The sequence below is a fragment of the Hemiscyllium ocellatum genome, chromosome 19, assembly GCF_020745735.1.
Source record: "Hemiscyllium ocellatum isolate sHemOce1 chromosome 19, sHemOce1.pat.X.cur, whole genome shotgun sequence".
NCBI lineage: Eukaryota > Metazoa > Chordata > Chondrichthyes > Orectolobiformes > Hemiscylliidae > Hemiscyllium > Hemiscyllium ocellatum.
The window spans coordinates 19,470,937-19,497,769 of record NC_083419.1 but is presented as its reverse complement, the minus strand read 5'-3'; the positions used below and the strand labels follow the sequence as shown (position 1 = coordinate 19,497,769).

The window sequence follows — 26,833 nt, the reverse complement described above, 5'->3', positions numbered from 1 at the left end:
GGACCAAAATGAATTGAATAGCAATTAGCAATTTATAGAATAATAATTTATTGTCATTTGTAGTTTTTACAAAAAAATACGGGGAAAGGTGTTTAAGTCGCCCTTGTCTGGCACCATTGTAATAACAAATTATATTTATTTAAAGAAAACATTAAGACAAAGTCCATCTAAATTCAATACACAGCTCCATGACCCCTGAGGTCGAGGAAACCTACCGCCTCAATGAATCCCTGGCTGAACCCACCATGGTGCCGAAGAAGCCGCTGCAAGAAATCCCAGACCAGGTTGGACCCACAATACTAGGTAAAAACAATGACTGCAGATGCTGGAAACCAGAGTCTAGATTAGAGAGGTGCTGGAAAAGCACAGCAGTTCAGGCAGCATCTGAGGAACAGTAAAATCGACATTTCGGGCAAAAGCCCTTCATCAGGAATACAAGTATTCCTGATGAAGGGCTTTTGCCTCAAATGTCGATTGTACTGCTCCTCAGATGCTGCCTGAACTGCTGTGCTTTTCCAGCACCACTCTAATCTGGACCCACAATACTGTTGAACGGCTACCAAAGCAGTGCACCCCATCGTAGGACCCACGGGGATGTAGCCACGAGGAACGGCTGGATCTATGATTTGTCGATGCCAGTGTTGGACTGAGCTGTACAAAGTTAAAAATCACACAACACCAGGTTATAATCCAACAGGTTTAATTGGAAACACTAGCTTTTGGAGCGCTGCTCCTTCATCAGTGGTTGTGCTACACCGCATTCTCCACTGCAGCACAGTCTCCTTCCCCAAAGCCATCAAAAGAAGGTAGGATGAATTTTGATGTTAAAAAATGATAATAAAGATGCGGCAGACCTGGTGATCAGAAGCAGATGGAGGAGGAGCTTGAACACTTTATATCCTGCCTCCGCCAATGGGGTGGGTTCTAGCTGTGGTCTGAATTGTGACTTCCCAAGATTTAGATTTTTGGATTCAGATTTTATTGTCACATACCTGTTTAACTTGCTTCTGATATTTATATATCCAAGTAATTGGAGTTTAAATTTGCCTGATGACTTTACAGAATACTCCAATCATTTTTTGTATGTGCTTACAAGACAAACAGTTATAATTGGCGTCTGAAAGTAAAGTGTATTTGTGCAGTGTGTGTACTTTAGAATCCCTCGTGACAGCGTTTGGAAATGTGGAGACACTGCCTTCTTTCAATGATGCCCCGCCCCCTCTATAAACCACGCCCACTCGCCGAAACTCGCGTTGTTATTGGCTAATTCGAATAGCGCTTTCTGTCGGATCAAGGGCGGTTTCACAATGAATGAGGTGAGTGGGAGGGAGGACCCTGGGGGAGTCTAGTCCAGCCTAAACTGACAGGAGGTGGGTAGTGAGGGATTATTCCGTGCGGAGTAGGGCGGGAGGACAGCAGGACCCTGGAGGGACCCGGGTAGCGCGGACCACTGGCGGATCTTCAGGTGATACTTTGTCTCTTTCTCTCGTTACATTTTAGAGACAAAGTTTCTGCCGCTCCCCGGGACGGAATTACTATAAACGCTCCAGGTGAAGTTACCTGTGGGGTTCAGGAAGGTACGGCGGAGAGCAGGAGGTGGTCGGAAATGGATATGTAGGAATGTACACAGGGTTTAGTGGTTACAGAGAAGTCGTATGGGGGGGTTAACGTGGATATAGTGAGGTTATTTGGCGATTATTATAGGTATAGTGAGGTTATTTTGGGTTATGTGGATATAGTGAGGTTATTTGGGGATTAATGTGGATATGGGGAGGATTGTAGCAGATATAAGTTTGGTAAAGACAAGTACAAAGTGATTTGAAGGTATAAAAGGGAGGTAGAGGAGGGCAGAGTGCGTATTGGGATGATACAGGGGTTTAAAGTAAGTGCAGGTGGGGTATAAGGTTTTCAGATTATCCTGCTGCGATTCTCCTACATTCAATGAGGGTCCAGGGACTAGATGGGGTACAGGGGAGTTTATAAGATGGCGAGAGGGATTAGGAATGCAGAGGGTTATAAGGGATGGAGGATTGCTGTGGATATGCCTGGGTGGGGAGTAGGGAGTCTTGCAATTTCCAATCTATGACTCGTGAGATTGAAGCTGTAGTGAAGCTCCAACACTGGGTGATGCCAGTCAGGGCAATTGTGTTCGTGTTTGAGCTGGCACAGATTTTGGAGCTGAAATGCAGAATAAAGAAAATAAAGATGAGATTGAGCCTTGTTATCATGGATTTGTGAATTTGTGAACAGTGAAGAACAGGCAACAAGTGGATAATAGTGACATTGGGAGCAAAGGTTGAGAAGGGATGGATGGGCTTTTACTGGGCAAGGCTGGGAGGTATGGGGAAAGGTCTAATGGTGAAGATGAAGCTTCACAAAGACTGAGCAGGGGATGGTTGTATCAAGCAGCAAAACACTATTTCAATTGAATGTTAAAATTGCATTCTAGTGCTGATCCATGCCCTATTAGTGCAATTAGGTTTTGTGGCTTTTAGAGTGCTGTAAATCTGTCTAAATATTTTTACACCTGCTATCCTCTGATATTTTAAATTTCTTAAGTTTCTTCTTTTCAGTTGATAATATCATAATAGACAAAGTTAGCTCTTGAAATTTGTACAATTTCCTGATTGCTTATACATCTCCCTCTACTAACTCAAGTTCCCAAACTTGGCTTCCTCAAAAATCAATACCTTGCATTTGAAATATAAGCTGAAAATGTGTTGCTGGAAAAGCGCAGCAGGTCAGGCAGCATCCAAGGAACAGGAAATTCGACATTTCGGGCATAAGCCCTTCATCAGGAATGAAAGACTTATGCCCGAAACGTCGAATCTCCTGTTCCTTGGATGCTGCCTGACCTGCTGCGCTTTTCCAGCAACACATTTTCAGCTCTGATCTCCAGCATCTGCAGACCTCACTTTTGCCTCCATTTGAAATATAAAGCTACTTAAAAGGAGCTTGTGTTGTGACTGCCTTTTGAATGCAGTGGGGTAAACCATGTGGATTTTAGAATGAACAGAAAGTCCTCTTTCACTCTGACTCCAGATTACCACTTGAAGTTTTACCCCTTTTATACTCTTTACCTCAGCTTTTGGTCACTTGAGCTAACAGTTTACTTTTGTGCCTTGGTGTCAAACTATTTCCGATTAGGTACCTATGAACAACATTGGGGTTTTTACCGTTTTAAAGGAATGGAAGTTATTTTCTTTCTTTCATGGGATGTGAGAGTCATTGGCAAGGCCAATATTGTTGCTCATCCCCAGTTGCCCTTGAATGGAGTAGTTTGCTCAGTCATTTGAGTGCGTTTAGGAGTAATCAGTATTGTGAGTGTGAAGTCACAGGTAGTTAGATTAGGTAAAGTCAGCAGTTTTCCTTCGTTAAAGTGTATTAATGGACCAGGTTCTTGTAAAAACCTGAGTCATTTCTATCTGCTATTACTGATGGATTCAGACTGGCTTTACATTGCAGATTTAATTTATTAGTTGAAATTTAAATTCTAATAACCATTGGAGTCATGCCCCTGAGTAATGAGCCAGTCTTGCCCCAAATACAGATGCAAGATGCAGTGTTGTTTAGGAATAGAAAAAGTAGGGGCTGGAAGAGACCACTGGACCCCTTGCTTCACCATTTGATAGGTTCAAGATAATGAGCTGCCCGAATCCGCCTTCCTGTCCCATTCCCATATCTCCAAATTCCTTCAGTGTTCAAAATCCATTGATCTCAGTATATGCAACAACTGAACATGCAGAGCCCTGTAGGATAGGGAATTTGAAGCTTCAAATCTTTTTGAATAAGAACAGTGTTCGATTGCCTATACGCAGGCATACCCTTTAAGGCTGCAGCACTTCAGTTGATAAGTGAAAGTTGGATGATCTCATTCAGAGGTTAATTGCTATTCAAAGTCTGGATTTGAGAGTTGGAAAATCATGCTGCAGACCTTTCCTGCGAATTGCGATGTACAGTCTTTGTTAAATACTTGAGTACTTTTGTACTGTGTTAAATGCTGTGACAGACCATGTACTGTGATGTGCCAAGCAGGCATATTTTGTTAATTGGGCATTCTGCACCCATTAATGGTTACTAAACACAACACAAAATTATCGCAGTTAGGTTTACGTGATGCAATAGCATTTCAATTCTTGCCAAGTTTCAGTCATGCCTCCTGTTCAGTGTGCACTGTATATGGCTGCCAATAAATCAAAAATTAACTAAGTTCATTGTGTATAACCCAGGATCAAATGGAAATTGTTTTTTTTGCTGTTTGTTTGTATTTAAAAATGCATTTGTCCCTTCACTCCTGTGTATTATATTGAACAGATTAGTTTATAGGAAAAGTCTGTTTTTTTTTAAAAACCAAAACCGTACGAGCTGTTTGGCCAGGTTAATGAAGTAGATTTAAAATCTCTAAAGAGTGGAGAGAAAGGTGGACAGGGAATTCGAATGGTTAGGGCTCAGGCAATTAAAGTGCAGCTGCTAATTTTGGAGTGATTGAAGTCAGGCGTCAATTGGTAGAATGCAAATACCTTAGCTTGGAGGGCATGAAGTGACTGACAGGAGGGCTGAGGTCATGGAGGGATTTGAACAAACCAATGAGAATATAACACTAATCAGTGCAAAAAGTTCCAGATTTCAATTAATCCATGCAGAAAGGCTTGTTTCCTTAAGCATGTATCAAGACACGTGTTCTGTTCTGTTCTTCAGTTTTGTGCACTTGGATCTTTTTCCTTTTCAAACAGCTAAGAATTTATTTTTGAAAAAAGGAAGTTGAACATTCTTCTGGTTGTCATCATTACAAAAATGAGTCACGTTTGTTCGTCCATGGAACAACAAATTTGCCTGTGGCCTAGCCACTCCCAATCTACTGTGACAAAAGACAGAATTGTTCAAGAGCATATAATGTTTGTCTATTGGGATAGGAATGAAAATAAACACGTGTTGTAATCATTATACGTGGCATGCTGCTCAATGAGGAGCAGTTTCCCTCACTTGAGTCAGAGGTTGTGGTTGAAAGCCCTGCTGCCCTTTACTTTTAGATGATCATGGGTTTGGTAGGTGCTGTGGAAGGATCTTTGGTGAATTCCTACAGTGCATCTTGTAGATTGTACACACTACTGCTACTGAACATCAGTGGAGGGAGTGGATGCTTATGGATGTGGTACTAATCAAGCAAGCAGCTTTGTTCTGGATGGTGTCAAGCATCTTGTGTTGTTAGAACTGCACAGATCCAGGCAAGTTGGGAGAATCTAATTGACTTCAAGTTTGTTGTATTGTGTGTGTGCAGTGTAGCACAGAAATATTGATTTCTCTTTTTCATAATTTCAACATTCACAAATATAAATTCCCCTGATATTTAAATGCATTTTGGTGAATGTTTTCAATGAGGTGAGATATTGTGAGCTGTATTCAATGGTTTAGAGTCAGTATGTGCTCTACTGTCTGCCTTGGCTCAGTGGGTAGCACTCATCTAACTGAATGCTATGGGGTTCAAGTGTTTTCATAAAACTGAGTACAAAGTGCAGACTGACACTTCAGTTCAGTGATGTTGGAATGTGGCACTTTTGGAGGTACTGTCTTTCAGATGTGACCTTGCCTGCCCTCTTAGTTTGTGGTTAAAAGTTCCATGCCACTCCTTTTGAAGAGGTGGTGTATTTTCCATGTTATCCTAGACCTTACCTTATCCCTCAGACAAGGTCACGAAAACAGGGTGTTGGCTGTAAGAGCTCGCTATATGCGGATGAGATGATGCTTCCCACGTTGCAATAGTGGCTATACAGCCAATTGTGTTTTGGCATTGGTGAGCTCAGACTTTGAGTACTGTGTGGACTTATGGTCTCCGTATTTGAGAAAGGATGTTCTGGCTATGGAGGGAATGCAACAAAGGTTTACCAGGTTGACTCCTTGTATGGCAGTACTGACGTATGAAGAGAGATTTTGATTGGTTAGGGCATTGGTGTTTTGAAGAATGAGATGGGATTTGACGGAAACCTATAAAATTCTAACAAGACAAGATAGGGTAAATGCAAAAAAAAATGTTCTGATTGACCTAGAAGTGCAGAGCCAGGGGCACAGTCTGAGGATACAGAGTGTGCAATCTATTTAGGATGGAGATAGGAAGATTTCTTCACCCAGAGAGTGGTGAGTGTGTAGAATTCTTCACCACAAAGTGATTGAGGCCAAAATGTTGGAATATTTAAGAAGGGATCATATATACATGTTTGTGTATTCTTAGGGCTAAGGTCCAAGGGTGTGGGGAGAAAGCTGGTACAGTCTACTGAGATGGATGACTAGCTGCAATCATATTGAACAGCAGAGTAGGCTTGAAGAGGCAAATGGTCTACTTTGACTATTTTCTACTTTTTTTTGGGACATCCTGAGTTGATTTGTGAATGTAAGACTCTTCCTCAATACTTCATGATGCAGATTTCACAGGCCATGGTGAATTGCTAGGCTTTAAAGTCAGGAATATAAAGTTGAATCCATGGCATGCATTCAATCGCACATGAATACTCAGCTCTTGGTTTTGTCAAATTCAGGACGAGGCCAGTTAGCCTTTCTAGCTTGCTGCGCTATTCATGGTTGATCTGATTGTGGCCTCAACTCCACTTTCATACCTGCATCTCATAGTCCTTGCCTCACTTGTCAGTCAAAAATCTATCTCTCTTAAACATTGGATTTAATGCAGGAGAGAATGTTGATGGGATGAGATGAAACCGGAATGGAGGATGCTTATGTAGATCATGGATTATGCCGTAGACCAATAGGCTTGTTGTCTGTTTCTGGGCTGTCTCTTCTGTAAGTCGAATGCTTTTGTTTACTGCATGGCTGAGATCTTCAAAATACACTTAATTTTCCTTGATAATTTTCAGGGGCATGATCCTGAATTTGTCAAATGTCTGTGCAAGGTTAATGTTTCTTTGGCTAATGAAAATTAGTGAGAGGTTCAGGGTGAAACTTAAGGGTTCAGAGAAGATTTACGAGGGTGTTATGATTTGGAGGTGTTGGTGTTGGTGTTGGACTGGGGTGTACAAAGTTAGAAATCACGCAAAACCAAGTTATCGTACAGAGTGCTCCAAAAGCTAGTGCTTACAAACAAACCTATTAGACGATAACCTGGTGTTGCGTGACTTCTAACTTTGTACAAGGATGTTGCCAGTGTTGGAGGATTTGAACTATAGGGAGAGGCTGAATAGGCTGGGGCTGATTTTCCCTAGAACATTGGAGGCTGAAGGGTCGTCTTAGAGGTTTATAAAATCATGAGGGGCATGGCTGGGGTAAATAGACAAGGCCTCTTCCCTGGGGTGGCGGAAGTCCAGAACTAGAAGGTATAGGTGAGAGGAGAAAGATTTAAAACAGACCGAAGGGGCACCTTTTTCACGCAGAGTGGTGCGTGTATGGAATGAGCTACCAGAGGAAATGGTGTTGTCTAGTAGAATTACAACATCTAAAAGTAATCTGAACAGATTTATGAATAGGAGGGGTTTAGAGGGATATGGACCAAGTGCTGGCAAATGGGACTAGATGAATCTGGTTGGCATGGACGAGTTGGACCAAAAGATCTTTCTATGCTGTACATCTCTATCTGGTTATGACAGAGGTAACAGCATATATGACATGCATTTCAACTATAGATCAGTTTTTTTCCAGTTTTGACAGTACACATTTGAAGGCTTAATTTAGCAAGTGCAAAGTGGCCCAGATGTAGCACTGAGAGATGTATTGTTGATCTCGCTGTCATTTGCCTATCTGATTGCCCTCCTGAATATAACAGTGAACCTAGGCCTCAAACTGATGAGGTCCATGTAGCATAGGTCCATGGTTTGGGAGAGTGTTCCAGGAGTTTGACCTAGTGACAGTGAAAGAATGATGATAGTTTCAAGTTAGAATGGTGTGGGCTTTGCAGGGGACCTTGCAGGTAAGTGTGTCTCTATACATCTACTGTTCCTGTCCTTCTAGCTGGTGGCCAAGAATATATTGACTTGTTTTGAAAGCTGTTTGAGGTGATTTATAAAACGGATGTATTGGAATCATATGATAAAGTGCCAAAGGAAGCTATTCAGCCCATTGTGCATGTGCCAGCAAATTGGTATAGCTATCTTGTTAGCCCCTTAGAATCCCAAACCACTTGAGCTATTGGATCTTTCAGAATCTCAAATGAAGAATGATATTGGGAAATAGCAAGTGTTTACCCTTCTCTTCAAAGAAGGAGACAGACAAAGCAAGAAACTATAGGTCTAATGTCTGTCATGGAAAGATCGAAGAATTTATTATTGAGAAAATTATAATAAGGCACTTGGAAGATCATAAGGTAATCATGCAGAATTAAAAGGGTTTTATGATAGGTATCAGCTTTGGCTAGTTTAGGGTTTTTGAAGAAGCAGTAAGCGATGTAGAAGGTAGACTTTGAAGTGTATACTTTGGGAAGGTATTTGACAAGATGCCACATCAAAGATTACCGCACAAAATTAGTATTCACTTCTGGGTAATCCAAGATGGAGGACTGGAAAAATGTCTGGTTGGAACAGTTGCTCCTTTTTTTGAGGTATTTTAGGTGCTGGAGGTGATTTCCTCGAATTCCAGGAGCAGCAATTACTATTTTATATGCTGTTGCATTGTTTTGGAACTTTGGGGAAAAAAAAGTCAAAACAACAGCAGTTTTAAAAGGGGAAAAAAGCAGACAAAGGAAGCACATGGTGAGGACAGAGCGAGAGAGAGCGAGAACCTGCACAGTTACTGCCTTTGCTGTTTTTGAATGCATGTATCGCTGGACATCATAGTGCGTCTGGAAAATTAACAGTGAAATTCACAACTAATCTTGGAGGAACCTGTTTGGGCAAAGTTTACAGCACAGAGTCAGATAAGTTAATTGTTGTTTAAAGTGTGTACAACAGAGAGGCTGCAGTAGTGAGTAGAGTGGGTTCTTCCTTGACTATGTTTTTGGAGCTATGTCTATTGATTAAACTTTAAATTGATAGTTATGGCTTATATTTTAACCTGGGGCAGTGTTTTGTAGAGGAGTAAGATAGTGTTATTTCTGGGTCTGCAGATAGTGAAGGAACAAAAATGGCCTGTAGTACAGTGATATGTACTTCTTGTCAAATGTGGGAATCTAAAGAGAGTTAAAGGGTTACTGTGGGTTAAAGGGTTATATCTGCCATAAATGCTGTTGGATGCAAATCCTTTCAGATTGCATCGATTGGTTGGGCAGACAGTTAAAGTGATGAGGAATTTGCAACAGTATGTGACGGATGGCAGTTTTGGAAGGGGGGAAAGTCTCGGATACAGTAACATAGATGGGTTAACTCCGGGAAGGGTAAGAGAGGTAGGCACCTAGGGTCTTTTGTGGATATACCCATTTCAAACAAGTATACTGTTTTGGAAAATGTAGGGGGTGATGGATTCTCAGGGGAACTAGCACACACAGCCAAGTTTCTGGTATTGAGACGGGCTCTAATGCAACGAGGGGTACGTAGGCTTCCAACAGATCAATTGTGTTAGGGGATTCTGTAGTCCGAGGTACAGACGTTTGTGTGGCCAGCAGAGAAAAAGCGGAATGGTGTGTTGTTCCCCTGGTGCCAGGATCAAGGATGTCTCAGAGAGGGTGCAGAATGTTCTCACGGGGGGAGAGGGCCCAGCAGGAGATTATTGTCCACATTGGAACCAACGACATAGGAAGGGAAAAGGTTGAGATTCTGAATGGAAATGAGAGAATTAGGCAGAAATTTAAAAAGGAGATCCTCAAGGGTAGTAATGTCTGGATTACTCCCAGTGCTACGAGCTAATAAGGACAGGAATAGGAGGATAGAGCAGATGAATGCATGGCTGAGGAGCTGGTGTATGGAAGAAGGATTCACATTTTTGGATCATCAGAATCTCTTTTTGGGGTAGAAGTGACCTGTACGAGAAGGACAGATTGCACCTAAATTGGAAGGGAACTAATATACTAGCTGGGAAATTTGCTTGAGCTGCTCGGGAGGATTTAAACTAGTAAGGTGAGGGGAGTGGGACCCAGGGAGATAGTGAGAAAAGAGATTGATCTGAAACTGGTAGTGTTGAGAATAGAAGTGAGTCAAACGGTCACAGCAAGCAGGGACAAGGTAGGACTAATAAATTAAACTGCATTTATTTCAATGCAAGGGGCCTAACCGGGAAGGCAGATGAACTCAGGGCATGGTTAGGAACGTGGGACTGGGATATCATAGCAATTATGGAAAATGGCTCAGGGATGGGCAGGACTGCCAGCTTAATGTTCCAGGATACAAATGCTGCAGGAAGGATAGAAAGGGAGGAAAGAGAGGAAGGGGAGTGGCATTTTTGATAAGGGATAGCATTACAGCTGTACTAAGGGAGGATATTCCCAGAAATATATCCAGGGAAGTTATTTGGGTGGAACTGAAAAATAAGAAAGGGATGATCACATTATTGGGATTGTATTATAGACCCCCTAATAGTCGGAGGGAAATTGAGAAATAAATTTGTAAGGAGATCTCGGCTATCTGTAAGAATAATAGGGTGGTTATGGTAGGGGATTTTAACTTTCCAAACATCGACTGGGACTGCCATAGTGTTAAGGGTTTAGATGGAGAGGAATTTGTTAAGTGTGTACAAGACAATTTTCTGATTCAGTATGTGGATGTACCTACTAGAGAAGGTGCAAAACTTAACCTACTCTTGGGAAATAAGGCAGGGCAGGTGACTGAGGTGTCAGTGGGGGAGCACTTTGGGGCCAGCGATCATAATTCTATTCGTTTTAAAATAGTGATGGAAAAGGATAGAGCAGATCTAAAAGTTGAAGTTCTAAATTGGAGAAAGGCCAATTTTGATGGTATTAGACAAGAACTTTTGAAAGCTGATTTCGGGGCAGATGTTTGCAGGTAAAGGGACGGCTGGAAAATGAGAAGCCTTCGGAAATGTGATAATGAGAATCCAGAGAAAGTATATTCCTGTTAGGGTGAAAGGAAAAGCTGGTAGGTTTTGGGAATGCTGGATGACTAAAGAAATTGAGGGTTTGGTTAAGAAAAAGAAGGAAGCATATATAAGCTATAGACAGGATAGATCGAGTGATTCCTTAGAGTATGAAGGAAGTAGGAGTATGTTTAAGAGGAAATCAGGAGGGCAAAACGGGGACATGAGATAGCTTTGGCAAATAGAATTAAGGAGAATCCAAAGGGTTTTCACCCATACATTTAAGGATAAAAGGGTAATGAGGGAGAGAATAGGGCCCCTCAAAGGTCAGCAAGGTGGTCTTTGTGTGGAGCCGCAGAAAATGGGGAGAGATACTAAATGAATATTTTGCATCAATATTTACTGTAGAAAAGGATATGGAAGAAATAGACTGTAGGGAAATAAATGGTGATATCTTGCAAAATGTCCAGATTACAGAAGAGGAAGTGCTGTATGTCTTGAAACGGGTAAAGGTGGATAAATCCCCAGGACTTGATCAGGTGTACCCGAGAACACTGGGAAGCTAGAGAAGTGATTGCTGGACCTCTGGCTATCGATCATACAAATATCTCAGCAACAGGTGAGGTGCCAAAAGACTGGAGGTTAGTAAACGTGGTGCCACTGTTTAAGAAGGGTGGTAAGAACAGGTCAGGGAACTATAGACCAGTCAGCCTGTCATTGGCGGTGGACAAGTTGTTGGAGGGAATCCTGAGGGACAGGATGTACATGTATTTGGAAAGGCAAGGACTGATTTATGAATAGGCTTTGTGTGTGGGGAATCATGTCTCACAAACTTGATTGAGTTTTTTGAAGAAGTAACAAAGGTTTGATGTGGGCAAAGTGGTAGATGTGATGTCTGTGGACTTCAATAAGGCGTTCGACAAGGTTCCTCATGGGAGACTGATGAGCAAGGTTAGATCTCATGGAATACAGGGAGAATTAGCCATTTTGGATACAGAACTGGCTCGAAGATAGAAGACAGAGGGTGGTGGTGGATGGTTGTTTTTCAGACTGGAGGCCTGTGACCAGTGGAGTGCCACAAGAATCGGTGCTCGGCCCTTTACTTTTTGTCATTTACGTAAATGATTTGGATGCGAGCATAAGAGGTACAGTTAGTAAGTTTGCAGATGACACCAAAATTAGAGGTGTAGTGGACAACGAAGAGGGCTACCTCAGATTACAACAGGATCTGGACCAGATGGGTCAATGGTCTGAGAAGTGGCAGATGGAGTTTAGTTCAGATAAATGTGAGGTGCTGCATTGTGGGAAAGCAAATCTTTGCAGGACTTATACACTTACCATTAAGGTCCTAGAGAGTGTTGCTGAACAGAGACCTTGGAGAGCAGGTTCAAAGCTTGTTGAAAGTGGAGTCGCAGGTAGATAGGATAGTGAAGAAAGTGTTTAGTATGCTTTCTTTTGTTATTCAGAGTATTGAATACAGGAGTTGGGAGGTCACGTTGTGGCTGTACAGGATATTGGTTAGACCACTGTTGGAATATTGCGTGCAATTCTGGTCACCTTCCTATCGGAAAAATGTTGTGAAACTTGAAAGGGTTCAGAAAAGATTTACAAGGATGTTGCCAAGGTTGGCGGATTTGAACTAGAGGGAGAGGCTGAACAGGGAGAGGCTGTTTTCCCTAGAGCGTCAGAGGCTGAGGGGTGACCTTATAGAGGTTTACAAAATTGAAGGGCACGGATAGGGTAAATAGACTAAGTCTTTTCCCTGGGGTCAGGGAGTCCAGAACTAGAGGGCATAGGTTTAGGGTGAGAGGGGAAAGATATAAAAGAGACCTAACGGGCAACTTTTTCACACAGAGGGTGTATAGAATGAGCTGCCAGAGGAAGTGGTGGAGGCTAGTACAATTGCAACATTTGAGGCATTTGAATGGGTATATGAAGAGGAAGGGTTTGGAGGGATATGGGGCAGGTGCTGGCAGGTGGGACTGGATTGGGTTGGGATACCTGGCTGCATGGACGGGTTGGACCGAAGGTCTGTTTCCATGCTGTACATCTCTCTGACTCTATGTATTTTTTTCTTTGGGGAAGTTAACTGATTGTTTCTTGTCAACTAACAAGAGGATGGAAATAGTTGGGCCACCTTTTTTGTTTCACAAGCTGTGACAAGTTGTGCCCAACAGAAATCAGTACAGAGGTCTCAATTATTTACAATTCCCATTAATAAAATGGATGAAAGCACTGAATGTATGATTGCTAAATTTGCTGATAAAAGAATAGATAGGCAAGTGGTTTGTGAAGAGGATGCAAGAGGTCTGCAAAAGGAATGTAGATGGGTAAGTACATGGGCAAAAAATTGGCAGGTGGAATAGGAAGTGGGTAAATATGAACTTGTCCACTTCAGCAGAAAGAATATTTATTTATTTATTTATTGTTTAAATGGAGGGAAACTCTGGTATTCAGGAATCTGGGAGTCCTGGGTATGGGAAGATCAAAGTATTATTCGGTACAGCAAGAGATTGGAAATGCTGTCGATTATTTCAAGGAGGAATAAACATCAAAGTAGGGATTCTTTGCAATATTTATATACTGTGGTGAAATCACATCTAGGAGTAATGAGAGGTTTTGGTCTCCCTTTTTAAGAAAAGGTGTAAGTGCAGTTCAAGGCAGGCTCACTTGACTGTTTCATGGGTTTGGGACAGTTATTCTACGAGGCAAGGCTTGACAGGCTGGGCCTGTATGTATTCATGTTTAGAAGGATACTTTGAAACATATTTGAAACATAGCACTGACAGGGAATACTTGCGGACACAGAGATGGGCTCAAGTGCGTATACTTCAACGCAAGGAGTATCAGAAATAAGGTGGGTGAACTTAAGGCGTGGATCGGTACCTGGGACTACGATGTTGTGGCCATCACGGAAACGTGGATTGATGAGGGACAGGAATGGTTGTTGGAGGTTCCTGGTTACAGATGTTTCAGTAAGATTAGGGAGGGTGGTAAAAAAGGAGGGGGGGTGGCATTGCTAATTAGAAATGGTATAACGGCTGCAGAAAGGAAGTTTGAGGGGGATCTGCCTTTGGAGGTCGTATGGGCTGAAGTCAGGAATAGGAAAGGTGCAGTCACCTTGTTGGGTGTTTACTATATGCCCCCCAATAGCAGCAGAGATGTGGAGAAACAGATTGGGAAACAGATTTTGGAAAGGTGCAGAAGCCACAGGGTCGTAGTCATGGGCGACTTCAACTTCCCAAATATTGATTGGAAACTCTTTAGATCAAGTAGATTGGATGGGGCGGTGTTTGTGCAGTGTGTCCAGGAAGCTTTTCTAACTCAGTATGTAGATTGTCCAACCAGAGGGGAGGCCATATTGGATTTGGTATGCGGTAATGAACCGGGACAAGTGATGGGCTTGTTAGTGGGTGAACATTTTGGTGATGGTGACCACAATTCTGTGACTTTCACCTTGGTTATGGAGAGAGATAGGTGCGTGCAACAGGGTAGATTTTACAATTGGGGGAAGGGAAATTACGATGCTGTAAGACAGGATTTGAGGAGCATAAGTTGGGAGCATAGGCTGTCAGGGAAGGATGTGGTGGAAATGTGGAACTTTTTCAAGGAGCAGATACGACGTGTTTTTGATATGTATGTACCTATCAGGCAGGAAAGAAATGGTCGAGTGAGGGAGCCTTGGTTGACGAGGGAGGTTGAATGTCTAGTAAAGAGGAAGAAGGAGGCTTACATAAGGTTGAGGAAACAGGGTTCAGACCGAGCAGTGGAGGGATACAGGATAGCCAGAAGGGACCTGAAGAAAGGGATTAGGAGAGCTAAGAGAGGGCATGAAAAATCCTTGGCGGATAGGATCAAGGATAACCCCAAGGCATTTTATGCGTATGTGAGAAACATGAGAATGACGAGAACGAGGGTAGGTCCGATCAAGGACAGTAGTGGGAGACTATGTATTGAGTCGGAAGAGATAGGAGAGGTCTTGAATGAGTACTTTTCTTCAGTATTTATGAACGAGAGGGACCGTATTGTTGAAGAGGAGAGTGTGAAACGGACTGGTAAGCTAGAAGAGATACTTGTTAGGAAGGAAGATGTGTTGGACGTTTTGAACAACTTGAGGATAGACAAGTCCCCTGGGCCTGATGGGATATATCCTAGGATTATGTGGGAAGCAAGAGAGGAAATTGCAGTACAGTTGGCAATGATCTTTTCGTCTTCACTGTCAACGGGGGTGGTACCAGGGGACTGGAGAGTGGCAAATGTTGTGCCCCTGTTCAAAAAAGGGAATAGGGATAACCCCGGGAATTACAGGCCAGTTAGTCTTACTTCTGTGGTAGGCAAAGTAATGGAAAGGGTACTGAGGGATAGGATTTAGGAGTGTCTGGAAAGACACTGCTTGATTAGGGACAGCCAGCACAGATTTGTGAGGGGTAGGTCTTGCCTTACAAGTCTTATTGAATTCTTTGAGGAGGTGACCAAGCATGTGGATGAGGGTAGAGCAGTGGATGTAGTGTACATGAATTTTAGTAAGGCATTTGATAAGGTTCCCCATGGTAGGCTTATGCGGAAAGTCAGGAGGCATGGGATAGAGGGAAATTTGGCCTGTTGGATAGAGAACTGGCTAACCGGTCGAAGTCAGAGAGTGGTGGTAGATGGTAAATATTCAGCCTGGAGCCCAGTTACAAGTGGAGTTCCGCAGGGATCAGTTCTGGGTCCTCTGCTGTTTGTAATTTTTATTAATGACTTGGATGAGGGAGTTGAAGGGTGGGTCAGTAAATTTGCAGATGATACGTAGATTGGTGGAGTTGTGGACAGTGAGGAGGGCTGTTGTCGACTGCAAAGGGACTTAGATATGATGCAGAGCTGGGCTGAGGAGTGGCAGATGGAGTTCAACCCTGCCAAGTGTGAGGTTGTCCATTTTGGAAGAACAAATAAGAATGCAGAATACAGGGTTAACGGTAGGGTTCTTAGTCAGGTGGAGGAACAGAGGGATCTTGGGGTCTATGTACATAGATCTTTGAAAGTTGCCACTCAGGTGGATAGAGCTTGTAAGAAGGCCTCTGGTGTATTAGCGTTCATTAGCAGAGGGATTGAATTCAAGAGTCGTGAAGTGATGTTGCAGCTGTACGGGACTTTGGTTAGGCCACATTTGGAGTACTGTGTGCAGTTCTGGTCGCCTCACTTTAGGAAAGATGTGGAAGCTTTGGAGAGGGTGCAGAGAAAATTTACCAGGATGTTGCCTGGAATGGAGAATAGGTCGTACGAGGATAGGTTGAGAGTTCTCGGCCTTTTCTTGTTGGAACGGCGAAGGATGAAGGGGGACTTGATAGAGGTTTATAAGATGATCAGAGGAATAGATAGAGTAGACAGTCAAACTTTTTCCCCGGGTACAACAGAGTGTTACAAGGGGACATAAATTTAAGGTGAAGGGTGGAAGGTATAGGTGAGATGTCAGGGGTGGGTTCTTTACCCAGAGAGTGGTGGGGGCATGGAATGCGCTGCCCGTGGGAGTGGTAGAGTCAGAATCATTGGCGACCTTTAAGCGGCAATTGGATAGGTACATGGATGGGTGCTTAATCTAGGATAGATGTTTGGCACAACATCGTGGGCCAAAGGGCCTGTTCTGTGCTGTATTGTTCTATGTTCTATATTTGATTCAAAAGGGAAATACTGCAGTCACTATATTGGAAAAGTTACTTTGATTTTGAGGTGGTTTGTTATATTATTTGACAAATTGCTCAGTATTGTTTGACAGTGGGTTTGCTGTGAATAATCAGTGAAGCTTGATTGACTACTAAGGTTTGAATTATATTCAGAGCGTGAAATGCCAGTCACTATGTTAATTAATGCTGTGTTTGATCATGAGGATAAGCAGGATTTCCTCCCTGTTCAACAGCAACCAGGTGATCTAATCATTGTCGCATTGTGATATGTGGGAATTTGCATTATGCAAATGAATTGCTGCATACTGAAGTACAGGTCCTGCACTTCAAAACAACTCCCTTGGATCTACAGCACTGGAACATCCTGGGGTTGTGAAAGGTCCAAATAAATGCAAAAACTTGTTTTCTTTCCTATCTGAGGAGCAACTTTTCAAACTGTTATGTTCTGCCTTGTGGACATTTCTCAATTCGCTCCATGACCTCAGCTGAATCAGTGCAACAAGGCCAGAATCTGTTGCTGAGCGGTTGTTTTTCAAAAAAAAGCCTACGAATGCCAGTCTGAAAGCTGGTCAAAGAGTATTTCTCTCTGTCACAGCTCTGTGTGACACTTTAGAAAAGACAAAATTGCATTTTAGTAGCACCTTTTCACAACATCAGCATGCCAAAGTACTTCAGAGCCAGTGATGTACTTCTGAAATGTAGTGTAATCCCAACTGTTGGCACCACAGAACAGGTCAGATCCTAGACTGAAACCTGAATTGATAGATGATATGTTTTTGTTTACTTAACATGGTGGTTACTCACAGCATATTCACAATAGGCTGTAGATATTCTTACACAACACAAGTTTATTACACAAAAGATGAAAAAGCAAACAAAATACTCCATCTCTAGGACAGCTAGATCTTGCAGCAAACAGCAAAAGAGAACGTTTCAATCTGTATCCCAACCATATCCATTACCGAAACTCCAATCCAGAGAAATTGTATTTCTTCTCCAATCTTAAGTTTCCAATTAACTGGTGCTGTCCAGTTTCTTTACTGTGGACTGCAGAGACAATTTTACACTTGACATAAACTTTTCACAGTTCTGAGGGCTTAAATTTTCCAGTTCTAACAACTTGAAGACTGCTGTGCAAGCTTATCCAGCTTGGAAACTCGAGACGAGAAAGAACTTGACGTGAATGGCCAACTGAACTGAATTAGTTCTCCTATTAAAAGAATATTGTTCTCCCTTCTGAATTAATCTTTCTTTTTCTCATCAGCTGGACAACAGAAAAAACCAAAAATCCATGGATGCTGGAAATCCAAAATAAACAAATTGCTGGAGCAATCCACTCCATGATTGGTCCAACAATATTTTAAAAATAAAACCTGAACACTCTTGCTCTGAAGTCAAAGCAAAACTAATGACTTTGATCTGTTTACTCTGTGCAGCAACAAGTCATCCATTGTAACTCTCAAGACATCACTGCAGGCATATGCTGCCTTATTTAGATCACTATCCAAATGACTTACTGACCTTTCTTTAAAAAAGACTTGAAAGACCTAATAGATCTCTCCATTTTAAAATTAAAAGTTGCTCTCACTCCAGAGACCTGGGTTCAATTCCCACCTCAGGCGACTGACTGTGTGGAGTTTGCACATTCTCCCCGTGTCTGCGTGGGTTTCCTCCGGGTGCTCCGGTTTCCTCCCACAGTCCAAAGATGTGCAGGTTAGGTGAATTGGCCATGCTAAATTGCCCGTAGTGTTAGGTGAAGGGGTAAGGGTAGGGGTATGGGTGGGTTGCGCTTCGGCGGGTCGGTGTGGACTTGTTGGGCCGAAGGGCCTGTTTCCACACTGTAGGTAATCTAATCTAATCCTTATTCACCTTCTCTGCAGCTGTAACATTGTATTCTTTGGTCTGTTTGATTACCCTAATGCACTTGTATGGTATGATCTGTTTGTACTGCACACAAAACAAAACTTTTCACTCTCCCCAGGTATATGTGACAATAATAATAAATCAAATCAAAATCCTTCTGCCTCTCTTTTAAAATCCACCTTCCAAAATGATTTTTTAAAATCTGGGCTATGGTCTTTGCTGGCAAGGATTGCATTGATTACCCATCTCTAATTGCCCAGATAACAGTTGAGTCAACCACATTTCTGTGGGTCTGAAATGAAACAGAGGCCAAAGTGGATAAGGTTGGCAAATTTCCTTTCCTAGAGGACTGGAGTGAACTAGGTGGGTTTTAATGACAATAGACAGTGGTCACTAAAATAAGTCACAACTGTGGATGGTGAAGATCCGAAATGACAACAAAAAATGCTGGAGAAACTTAAACTGGTCTGCCAACATCTGTGGAGTTGATGTTTTGTGCCTAGTGACCCTTCTTCAAAGCATCAACTCTGCTTTCACTCCACAGATGCTGCCAAATCTGCTGAGTTTCTCTTGCAATTTCTGCTTTTATTATATGCTCATTTTTAGGCTAGCTTTCAGTTCAAACATTTATAGAATGTAAATTTCACCATCTGCTGTAGATCCATGTCTTCAGGTGTTCTGGGTTCCAATGACATTACCATGAGGTTGTCACCACCCCCAGTTGGACAACTTTCAGCATTATTGATCACTGTTGTGATATAGGAAACATAGGAGTCAATTTGCACATGTCAAGTTTGCATAGACAGCAATCAGACGATCCTCCAACAATAGCCTAGAATTTAAGGGGCAATGATGGTGAGTTTAATTGTGTTGCCAATGTGCAAGTCTCAATTTGTGAGGTAGGAATTGTGAATTCCTTGTGAAATGCTACACAATTACTGACTATTTTGTGCAATTCTGTCATTAATATCACGAAAACGACAGATCTATCCTAGTCCCCCGCCCAGTTTTGTGAAATTGCATCTTATTACAACCAGGTGAGGAAGGTAGTGCACTCCTCTATTTTGGAACACAGCATGCTCGCTTGCACTGAGTACTTTTATTCCTTTAGGTTAGATTAGATTACGTACAATATGGAAACAGGCCCTTCAGCCCAACAAGTGCACACTGACCCTTTGAAGACTGACTCAGCCAAACCCATTCCCCTATCGTATATTTACCCCTGACTAATGTATCTAACACTACAGACAATTTAGCATGGCCAATTCACCTGACTCGCACATCTTTGGACTGTGGGAGGAAACTAGAGCACCCGGAGGAAACCCACACTGACACTGGGAGAATGTGCAAACTCCACACAGACAGTTGCCTGAGGCAGGAATTGAATCTGGGTCCCTGGTGCTGTGAGGCAGCAGGGCAAACTACTGAGCCACCGTGCCACCCCTCTCAGCCAGGGTCAACTCCTTGTTCTGGAAGACTAAGTTTCAGGTCAACCAAAGAGCACCTTTCACAGAATTGATGGTCCTCCCAGTCACAGTTGGTTTTTGTCTCAGGCAATAGACCAGACAGCATAGATCATGGAGCTGATCAGGATGAACCTCAACGCAAACCACTGCATCTCTGCAAACTCTACAAAACAGTCATCTGAGAATGGAATCAACTCAGGTTAGCACAGTAAACTAAACTGAAATTGACTAAACCAAAATGATGTGTCAAATTACAAAGTCAGCTTTCTTCTTGAGTGAAAGAGGAATTTTTTTAACTACTTCTGAAATTCTGAAACCATGACTTCAAACACAGCCACACGTGAAGGGTAGTGAATGGTTGGAGATGTCTAGTATATCCAGGAAGGTGAGGGCAGCTGCACTTTCATGTTCTTAATGTCCTTGGGTTGTGAGAATGATCTGAGTCTCATCTGGAACTTAGGAACGGGAGTAGGCCATTCAACCTCTCGAGACTGCTCCACTATTCAGTGAGATCATGGCTGATCTGTGGCATAAAGCCACTACCTGTTTTTGGTCCATATCCCTTAATTTATTTCTTAAGCAAGAAGTTTTGTCTCAAATTTAAAATTAACAGTTAATCCAGCACACACTGCCATTTGTGGAAGAGATTTCCAGACACCTACCACCTTTTGTGCAATCAAATACTTCTGAGCATGTCTCCTGAATGATCTGGCCCTAATTCTCAGACTATGCCCTAATTCTAGAATTCCCAATACTTTAAATGTTTTATTGTACCAGCCTCTACCACTTCCTCTGACAGCTCAATCCATACACGCACTACCATTTGTGTGAAAACGCTGCCCTTAGGTCTCTCTTTAAATTTTTCCCCTCTCACCATGAACCTATGCTGTCTAGTTCTGGACTCCCCACCCCCAACCCAGGGAAAATACCATGTCTATTTACCCTATCCATGATTTTATAAAACCTACCCCACCTTTTCCCATTTAATACCTTGAAGACTTTGATCAGATCTCACTTAATCTTCAAACTCTAGAGAAAACAGGCCGAATTTTTATGACATATTTTCATATTTGAACTCCTGACATGTGGCTATCATTCTCGTAAATCTGTTCAGCTGTCATTGCATTTCTTCAACAGTGGCAAAATTTACAGGCGCCCTTGAGTCCCTGTGAATAATCATTTCCAAGTTGCATTTTCACTTGATGCTTCCAAAAGGTCTGTATCAACCAGGTGACACACATCTCTGCTTCAGTGTCCTTCATTTTTATTTTAAAAAAAAACATAGCATTTGTGGATACTGGCAATCTGAAAAAAAAACAATCTACTGGAGAAAGTCCGGTCTGGCTGCAGAGCATGAGTAGAGAAAGAAAGAATGTTAATGTTTTGAGTCTGATATGATATCTTCAGTATGTTTCAGTGCTTTAGAAATGTCCTTTATAACTAAACTTTATGCTGTTTGTTTAGGTGATCACAGCAGCCATTTTGGGTCAGTTGTTGTCCTTTTTAAAAGTCTCTGTACTTCATGAAGGTCTGGTTTATTAAAATCAGACGATAAAAGTTGTATGTCAACAGTGAAAGAAACAATGGACTGGTACTTAACTGTTGAAAGGTTGTTTTAATTGAAGGGTTGCTGTTCATGTTGCATGACCTCTGCCTGGGAAAGCTACAATTGAAACTGTGAAATGTCACTGTTTTTCTCAGTTTGACCAATTTCATTGGATTAGGAGATAATGATGGTCCCATCATTTACTAAGCTTCCAGATGCTCTGTTGTCCCCACTATACACTCATCACCCTATACTCCCAGCAAGTTATGGCAGAAAAATATTTTGAACTGAGATGTTAAGGAAACAAATCTAACTAAAAGGCAACACTGTGTGGTGTTACACATGAATAAAATCTAAGCCTATGTCTCTGTTTTTATGCACAAGTATATTCTTAAGACAAGAAGTGCTCTATTGCGTGACTGAACTTTTAAAACATTTCAATAACATTTTTAAAAATAAGATATAAAGTACTACATTGTGGTTTGAATCATGTGTTAAACTTCTGGTGTGTTGTTTTTGTTGCCTGTGATCGATGTTTATTGCAGCTTGTTGTTCCTGAAGATGCAGAACATGTTTGTAATGTCTGAACTTGGCATTTTCTGTCTATGCATGAATAGTGTGTTCTCGACAATGTGTTGCCTTTGTCCCATTCTTGGCAATGGCTGTGCTCCAGCCCCTTTGGTTTTAGTGAGACTTTTGTTGGGTCGAGTGCAATGTCTTCTGGCCTTCTCGCTTCCCCTTGTTCACTCTACCAAACAATGATTGCATGGGTTCGTTCTGCTGGTGTCTGACACAAAGGGTTCACTGTGCTCCTCTGCATGTTGCTTCGGGAAGGAAAGATTTACTCCGACTGTCAACTACCCAGTCAGGACAGCCCACAGGTCAATCTGAGCCTGAGCCTCTTCGCTACAGTATACAGCATGTTAACTGTTTCCAAAAGAGCAGCCTTTGATTCGCCCACTTCCCACCCAGGAGATTAGTGACATTCACTTTTTTTTTCTTAATTTTGCACATGCAAATATGCCGAATAGGACTAGGGACTGGATTGTCATATGAATTTTCAATGTGAGCTGACTGGAGAAATTTTCGTCAGGCTCTGCTAATAGTGTTTTGGCAGACAATTACAATCAAGACTGAAATAACTTAATGCTGGTAAGTTCAGTGGTTGTTTTAGGGGTGTGTGTGGAGATCGGTCCAACCACTGATATCAAACAGAGCTGTATGCAAACCTGTACAACACAGGTATATGTTATGTGCTCAAATCAACTTTATTCTTGAAAATTCAGCATTTTATCCAAAGATGAATTGTAATCGGTGTGTGGAATTTAAAATAAAACGTTGTAGCATTCTGCGCTGGGACGGCCATTTGATTCGTTATACCTGTATGGAGGATTTGAGCTAGAGGGAGAGGCTGAACCGGCTGGGGCTGTTTTCCCTGGAGCGTTGGAGGCTGAGAGGTGACCTTTTTAGAGGTTTACAAAATTGAGGGGCATGATAGGGTAAATAGGCAAAGTCCTTTCCCTGGGGTCGGGGAGTCCAGAACTAGAGGGCATAGGAGAGGGGGAAGATATAAAAGAGACTAAAAGGGCAACTTTTTCATGCAGAGGGTGGTACGTGTATGGAATGTGCTTCCAGAGGAAGTGGTGGAGGCTGGTACAATTGCAACATTTAAGAGGCATTTGGATGGGTATATGAATAAGAAGGGTTTGGAGGGATATGGGCCGGGTGCTGGCAGGTGGGGCTAGATTGGGTTGGAACTTCTGGTCGGCATGGACACGTTGAACTGAAGGGTCTGTTTCTTTGCTGTACGTCTCTCTGACTCTATGCAGTTCTCTGAAAGCTCACATCAATGAACCTCCCATCCCTCCTCGCTTCCCAAGGCCCTGGTAAACTGTTCCCTTCAACTATTTATTCTATTGAATGTTTCTATTAAGTTAGTTTTCACTGCCTTTTCAGGCAGCATGTTTCTGAGCAGCATAACTGGCTCTCATCTCCCCTCTGATTTATTTTGCCAATTATGTTAAATTTGTCTCCGCTTGTTATATGTGGTGGTGGTGGGGATGGAGGTTTTGAAGAAAGGAGACTTTGCAATTTTAACCATTTTGTAGCCGAAGGCTAGATGACTTTGTACAGTCTGTCCATTAGCACATGGAAAATCCTGAAATGAGTCTCATTTAAAGTTCATTAAAAAGACTACCCTGGAAGAGGGAGAGGATTTTAAAGCAATGAAAACTGAATTCTTCTGCAGAACAGGCATACTGGATTTAAACCACTAATTCTCTCTTACTCCACTGGAGATGTCTTGGTTAATTTGTTTGTCCTTTTTTTTCCAGGGTGAGAGTTGGAATTGGTGAGGAGGAGCAATGGCTTTGAAGAAAGGTCTTGAGGTAAAGTTCTACTTTTAGTAGAAAAGATGAATTGTAATTTTTACTAATTAAATGTAAAATGTTTTGAGGGCAGAATGTTTGTATTTATTTTGACTGAAAGCTTCAGGTGGAATAGGGTGTTGCAGCATAATTATCCATTCCGCACTTAACTCTGGACTGTGACGTTTGCACTAAGTTAGCTAGCATAGCCGAGGAAAAGGGAGAATATTGAAAATATGCAGCAGGTCAAAGATGTGTTGCGATTTGTTTTTTTTAAAATTTGATGGCATTTTTCATGAGTGGATCATGTGAACATACAAATAAGCAACTGAAACAGGCCATTTGGCCCGATGAGCCTGCTTGCCAGTTAATTAGAATTTGGCTAGTTTGGTTGTAGCTTCACCTCTGTATTCCTGCCTATTTCTGACAACCATTGACACAGTTGTTAGTCTAGAATCTTACCTCTGCCTTAAATACATTCAATGACCTCTGTCTCCACTTCTGTCTGCAGATGAGAGTTCCAAATACACTCTACCTTCCGAAAAAGAATCCTCCTTATCCTCGCCTGAATGGAAGACCCTTGTTTTGTAAACAATCAGATTGTAACTTAATTTTTCTAAAATGCTGACCACCCTGTGTACTTCCAGAAACCTTTAGCTTTGTTATGATTTACTCCGTCTGAATTACCTCTGAGTTGTCAGCGGTAGCTCACTGGTCCTATCACTCCTTGGGTCAGAATGTTGAGTGTTCTGGCGTTGCTACAGGGATTTAAGAATAAATAACTTGGTCACTTTCAGCTGTGCACTTTGTCAGTGCTGCGTGGAGGTATGCCTTTTAAACCAATGACCTGTCCACCCTCTTGAGTGGATGTAGGAAGACCTCGCATCACTTTAAAAACAGCGTTGGTCACCCTGGTGTTCTGGCCAATGTTTACTGTGAATAAACAGATTGTGTTGCATGTTTGGCAGAGTAGTAGGCTCTTTGGTCCACCAGTCCATGTCTTCACTCGCCATTTTTCCCCTTATTTCACTACCACATGTCTCTATGCTGTTTGCTTCACCTGCCGGAACTCTCATCCCACTTTCATATCCTGTTCTGTGAAGAAAATTAATTTTGATTTCCTTTTGGTTTAGATATGAAACTGTACCCCATGTACACCATCAAACAGAAACACAAGGTTCAATTGCACTTAAAATCCCTACAGAGATTAACAATGTTGAAAAAGATTTGATTTCTCGGTGGGCTGTAAAGGGATCACATGACAAGGCTTTTACTGCATCAAACAAATTAGAATAAACATTGGCTAAACATTAAAGTACGACAAATGCTGGAAATTTGAATTGAAAATAGGAAATGCTCAAGAGACTCTGGTTTGACAGTATCTTGGAGAAACTTAACATTTCCATTCCGCTATCATTCTTGCAGAGTTTCTTCAGAATGTTCTGTGTCTAAGGGAAATGACTTTGTCTATTTATCCTATCCATGCCCCTCACAATTCTGTAAACCTTTAAGGTCACCCCTTCAGTCTCCAACACTCCAGGAAAAACAGTCCAGCCTGTTCAGCCTCTCCCTCTAGCTCAAATCCTTCAACTCTGGTAACATCCCTGTAAAACTTTTCTGAACCATTTCAAGAGTCCAGAAGGGACAACTTTTTCAGAGGATGGTACATGTATGGAATGAGCTGCCAGAGGAAGTGGTGGAGGCTGGTACAATTTAAAAGGCACTTGGATGGGTATATGAATAGGAAGGGTTTGGAGGAATATGGCAGGTGTGATTAGATTGGGTTGGGATATCTGGTTGGCATGCACGAGTTGGACTGAAGGGTCTGTTTCCATACTGTACATCTGACTCTGACTCTGACTCTAAACATTTACTTAGTTGGCAACTAATGCTCAAAATACATAATCCAATATTCATTATTAGTTTCCTGAACCCACATTGCAGTTATTTTTTATTCTTTACTCTCTACAGAATTTATCATCTTTACAGGAATGAGAAGCAGTCCAGAGTTACACTCATTCCCCTACCCATCAAACTTCATTTGAGTCATAAATCAAATCCTTTCCCTCTGACTCTTGAATTACTGAATTGGCTTTAGCAACAATGCTCTCACTGATCAACTTGTTTCTCCCAGCTTTGCAGGGGTTGAGTATTTTGATGTCCTTATTTCCTTCAGCCAGAGAATGTTCTCTCACCTGCGTTCTGCCTGAACTAACAAAGAACAATCTTTTTTTCCCAGCTGTTCACAGCAACTGCTCTTTTCCTACCTTGCTGTCAAGGGTTTTTCACTTGGGCCGTTCAAGAGTCTGTGTCTGTTCATGGCAAAGCTAGCTACCCTGCGTTTTCTCTTCAGGTGGTAAATCAAATATGTGGAATTCAATAGCACCTTACTGTAGTCTGTCCCTACTCCCACTAGGCCATTTGTTCTCATCATTTTGCAGACTAAACAGTTTGCATGTCCCTTTCTCCTCCATTTTACCTTGAATGAAAGAGTGATTTTCAACCATAAACTGTAACTTAATCTTAGGGCATCTTGCAGTCACAATCTTCTGCAGAAGAGCAGTGGAGTTATCATCTAAATTTTTGCCAATATTTCGCCTTCCTCACAAACATGTGAAGGATTTTCATGCCATGATCCCATTGCTGGGATTCTGGAAGCTTGCCATGTAATAATGGTTAAAACCAAAAAAAATGGAAATTGCTGTAAATGAGAAAAACTGGAAGAACAGTTCTGAGGAAGGGTCGCTCAGCCTTAACTCCGATTTCTTTCCACAGATGTTGCCTGACCTCTGAGCTTTTCCAGCAATTTCTGTGTGAATCTGTTTGTGTAAAAATGGTTGCTATTTTTCCTAGCTTGAGTTATAAACACACTTTAAATGCCCTTCATTTCCTGGGAGGGATTTTGTGATATGTTGAGGCTGTGTGCATGGTGCTATTTCATAGAATCTCTCCTGTGCAGATAGGGGCCATCTGGCCCATTGAGCCTCCACTGATATTTGATTACAAATTCTCTCTCTCTCTCTCTTGTTTCTG

General features: G+C 42.0%; 1 protein-coding gene across 3 annotated transcripts in view; it reads left to right on the top strand.

Annotated features, from left to right (window-relative positions):
* The first annotated feature begins 1,345 nt into the window (after positions 1-1,345).
* Positions 1,346-26,833, top strand: part of gas2l3 (growth arrest-specific 2 like 3) — a 49,011-nt gene continuing 23,523 nt past the window's right edge. Inside the window, exons 1-3 of one of the 3 annotated variants that reach the window (XM_060839276.1) lie at positions 1,346-1,370; positions 1,501-1,550; positions 23,768-23,821. In XM_060839276.1, the coding sequence (XP_060695259.1) occupies positions 23,798-23,821 (24 nt within the window). In that variant the 5' untranslated portion in view covers positions 1,346-1,370; positions 1,501-1,550; positions 23,768-23,797. Of the gene's footprint in view, positions 1,466-1,500; positions 1,578-23,767; positions 23,822-26,833 lie in introns of those variants that run through there. The other 2 variants (XM_060839275.1, XM_060839277.1) reach the window with 2 other exon arrangements.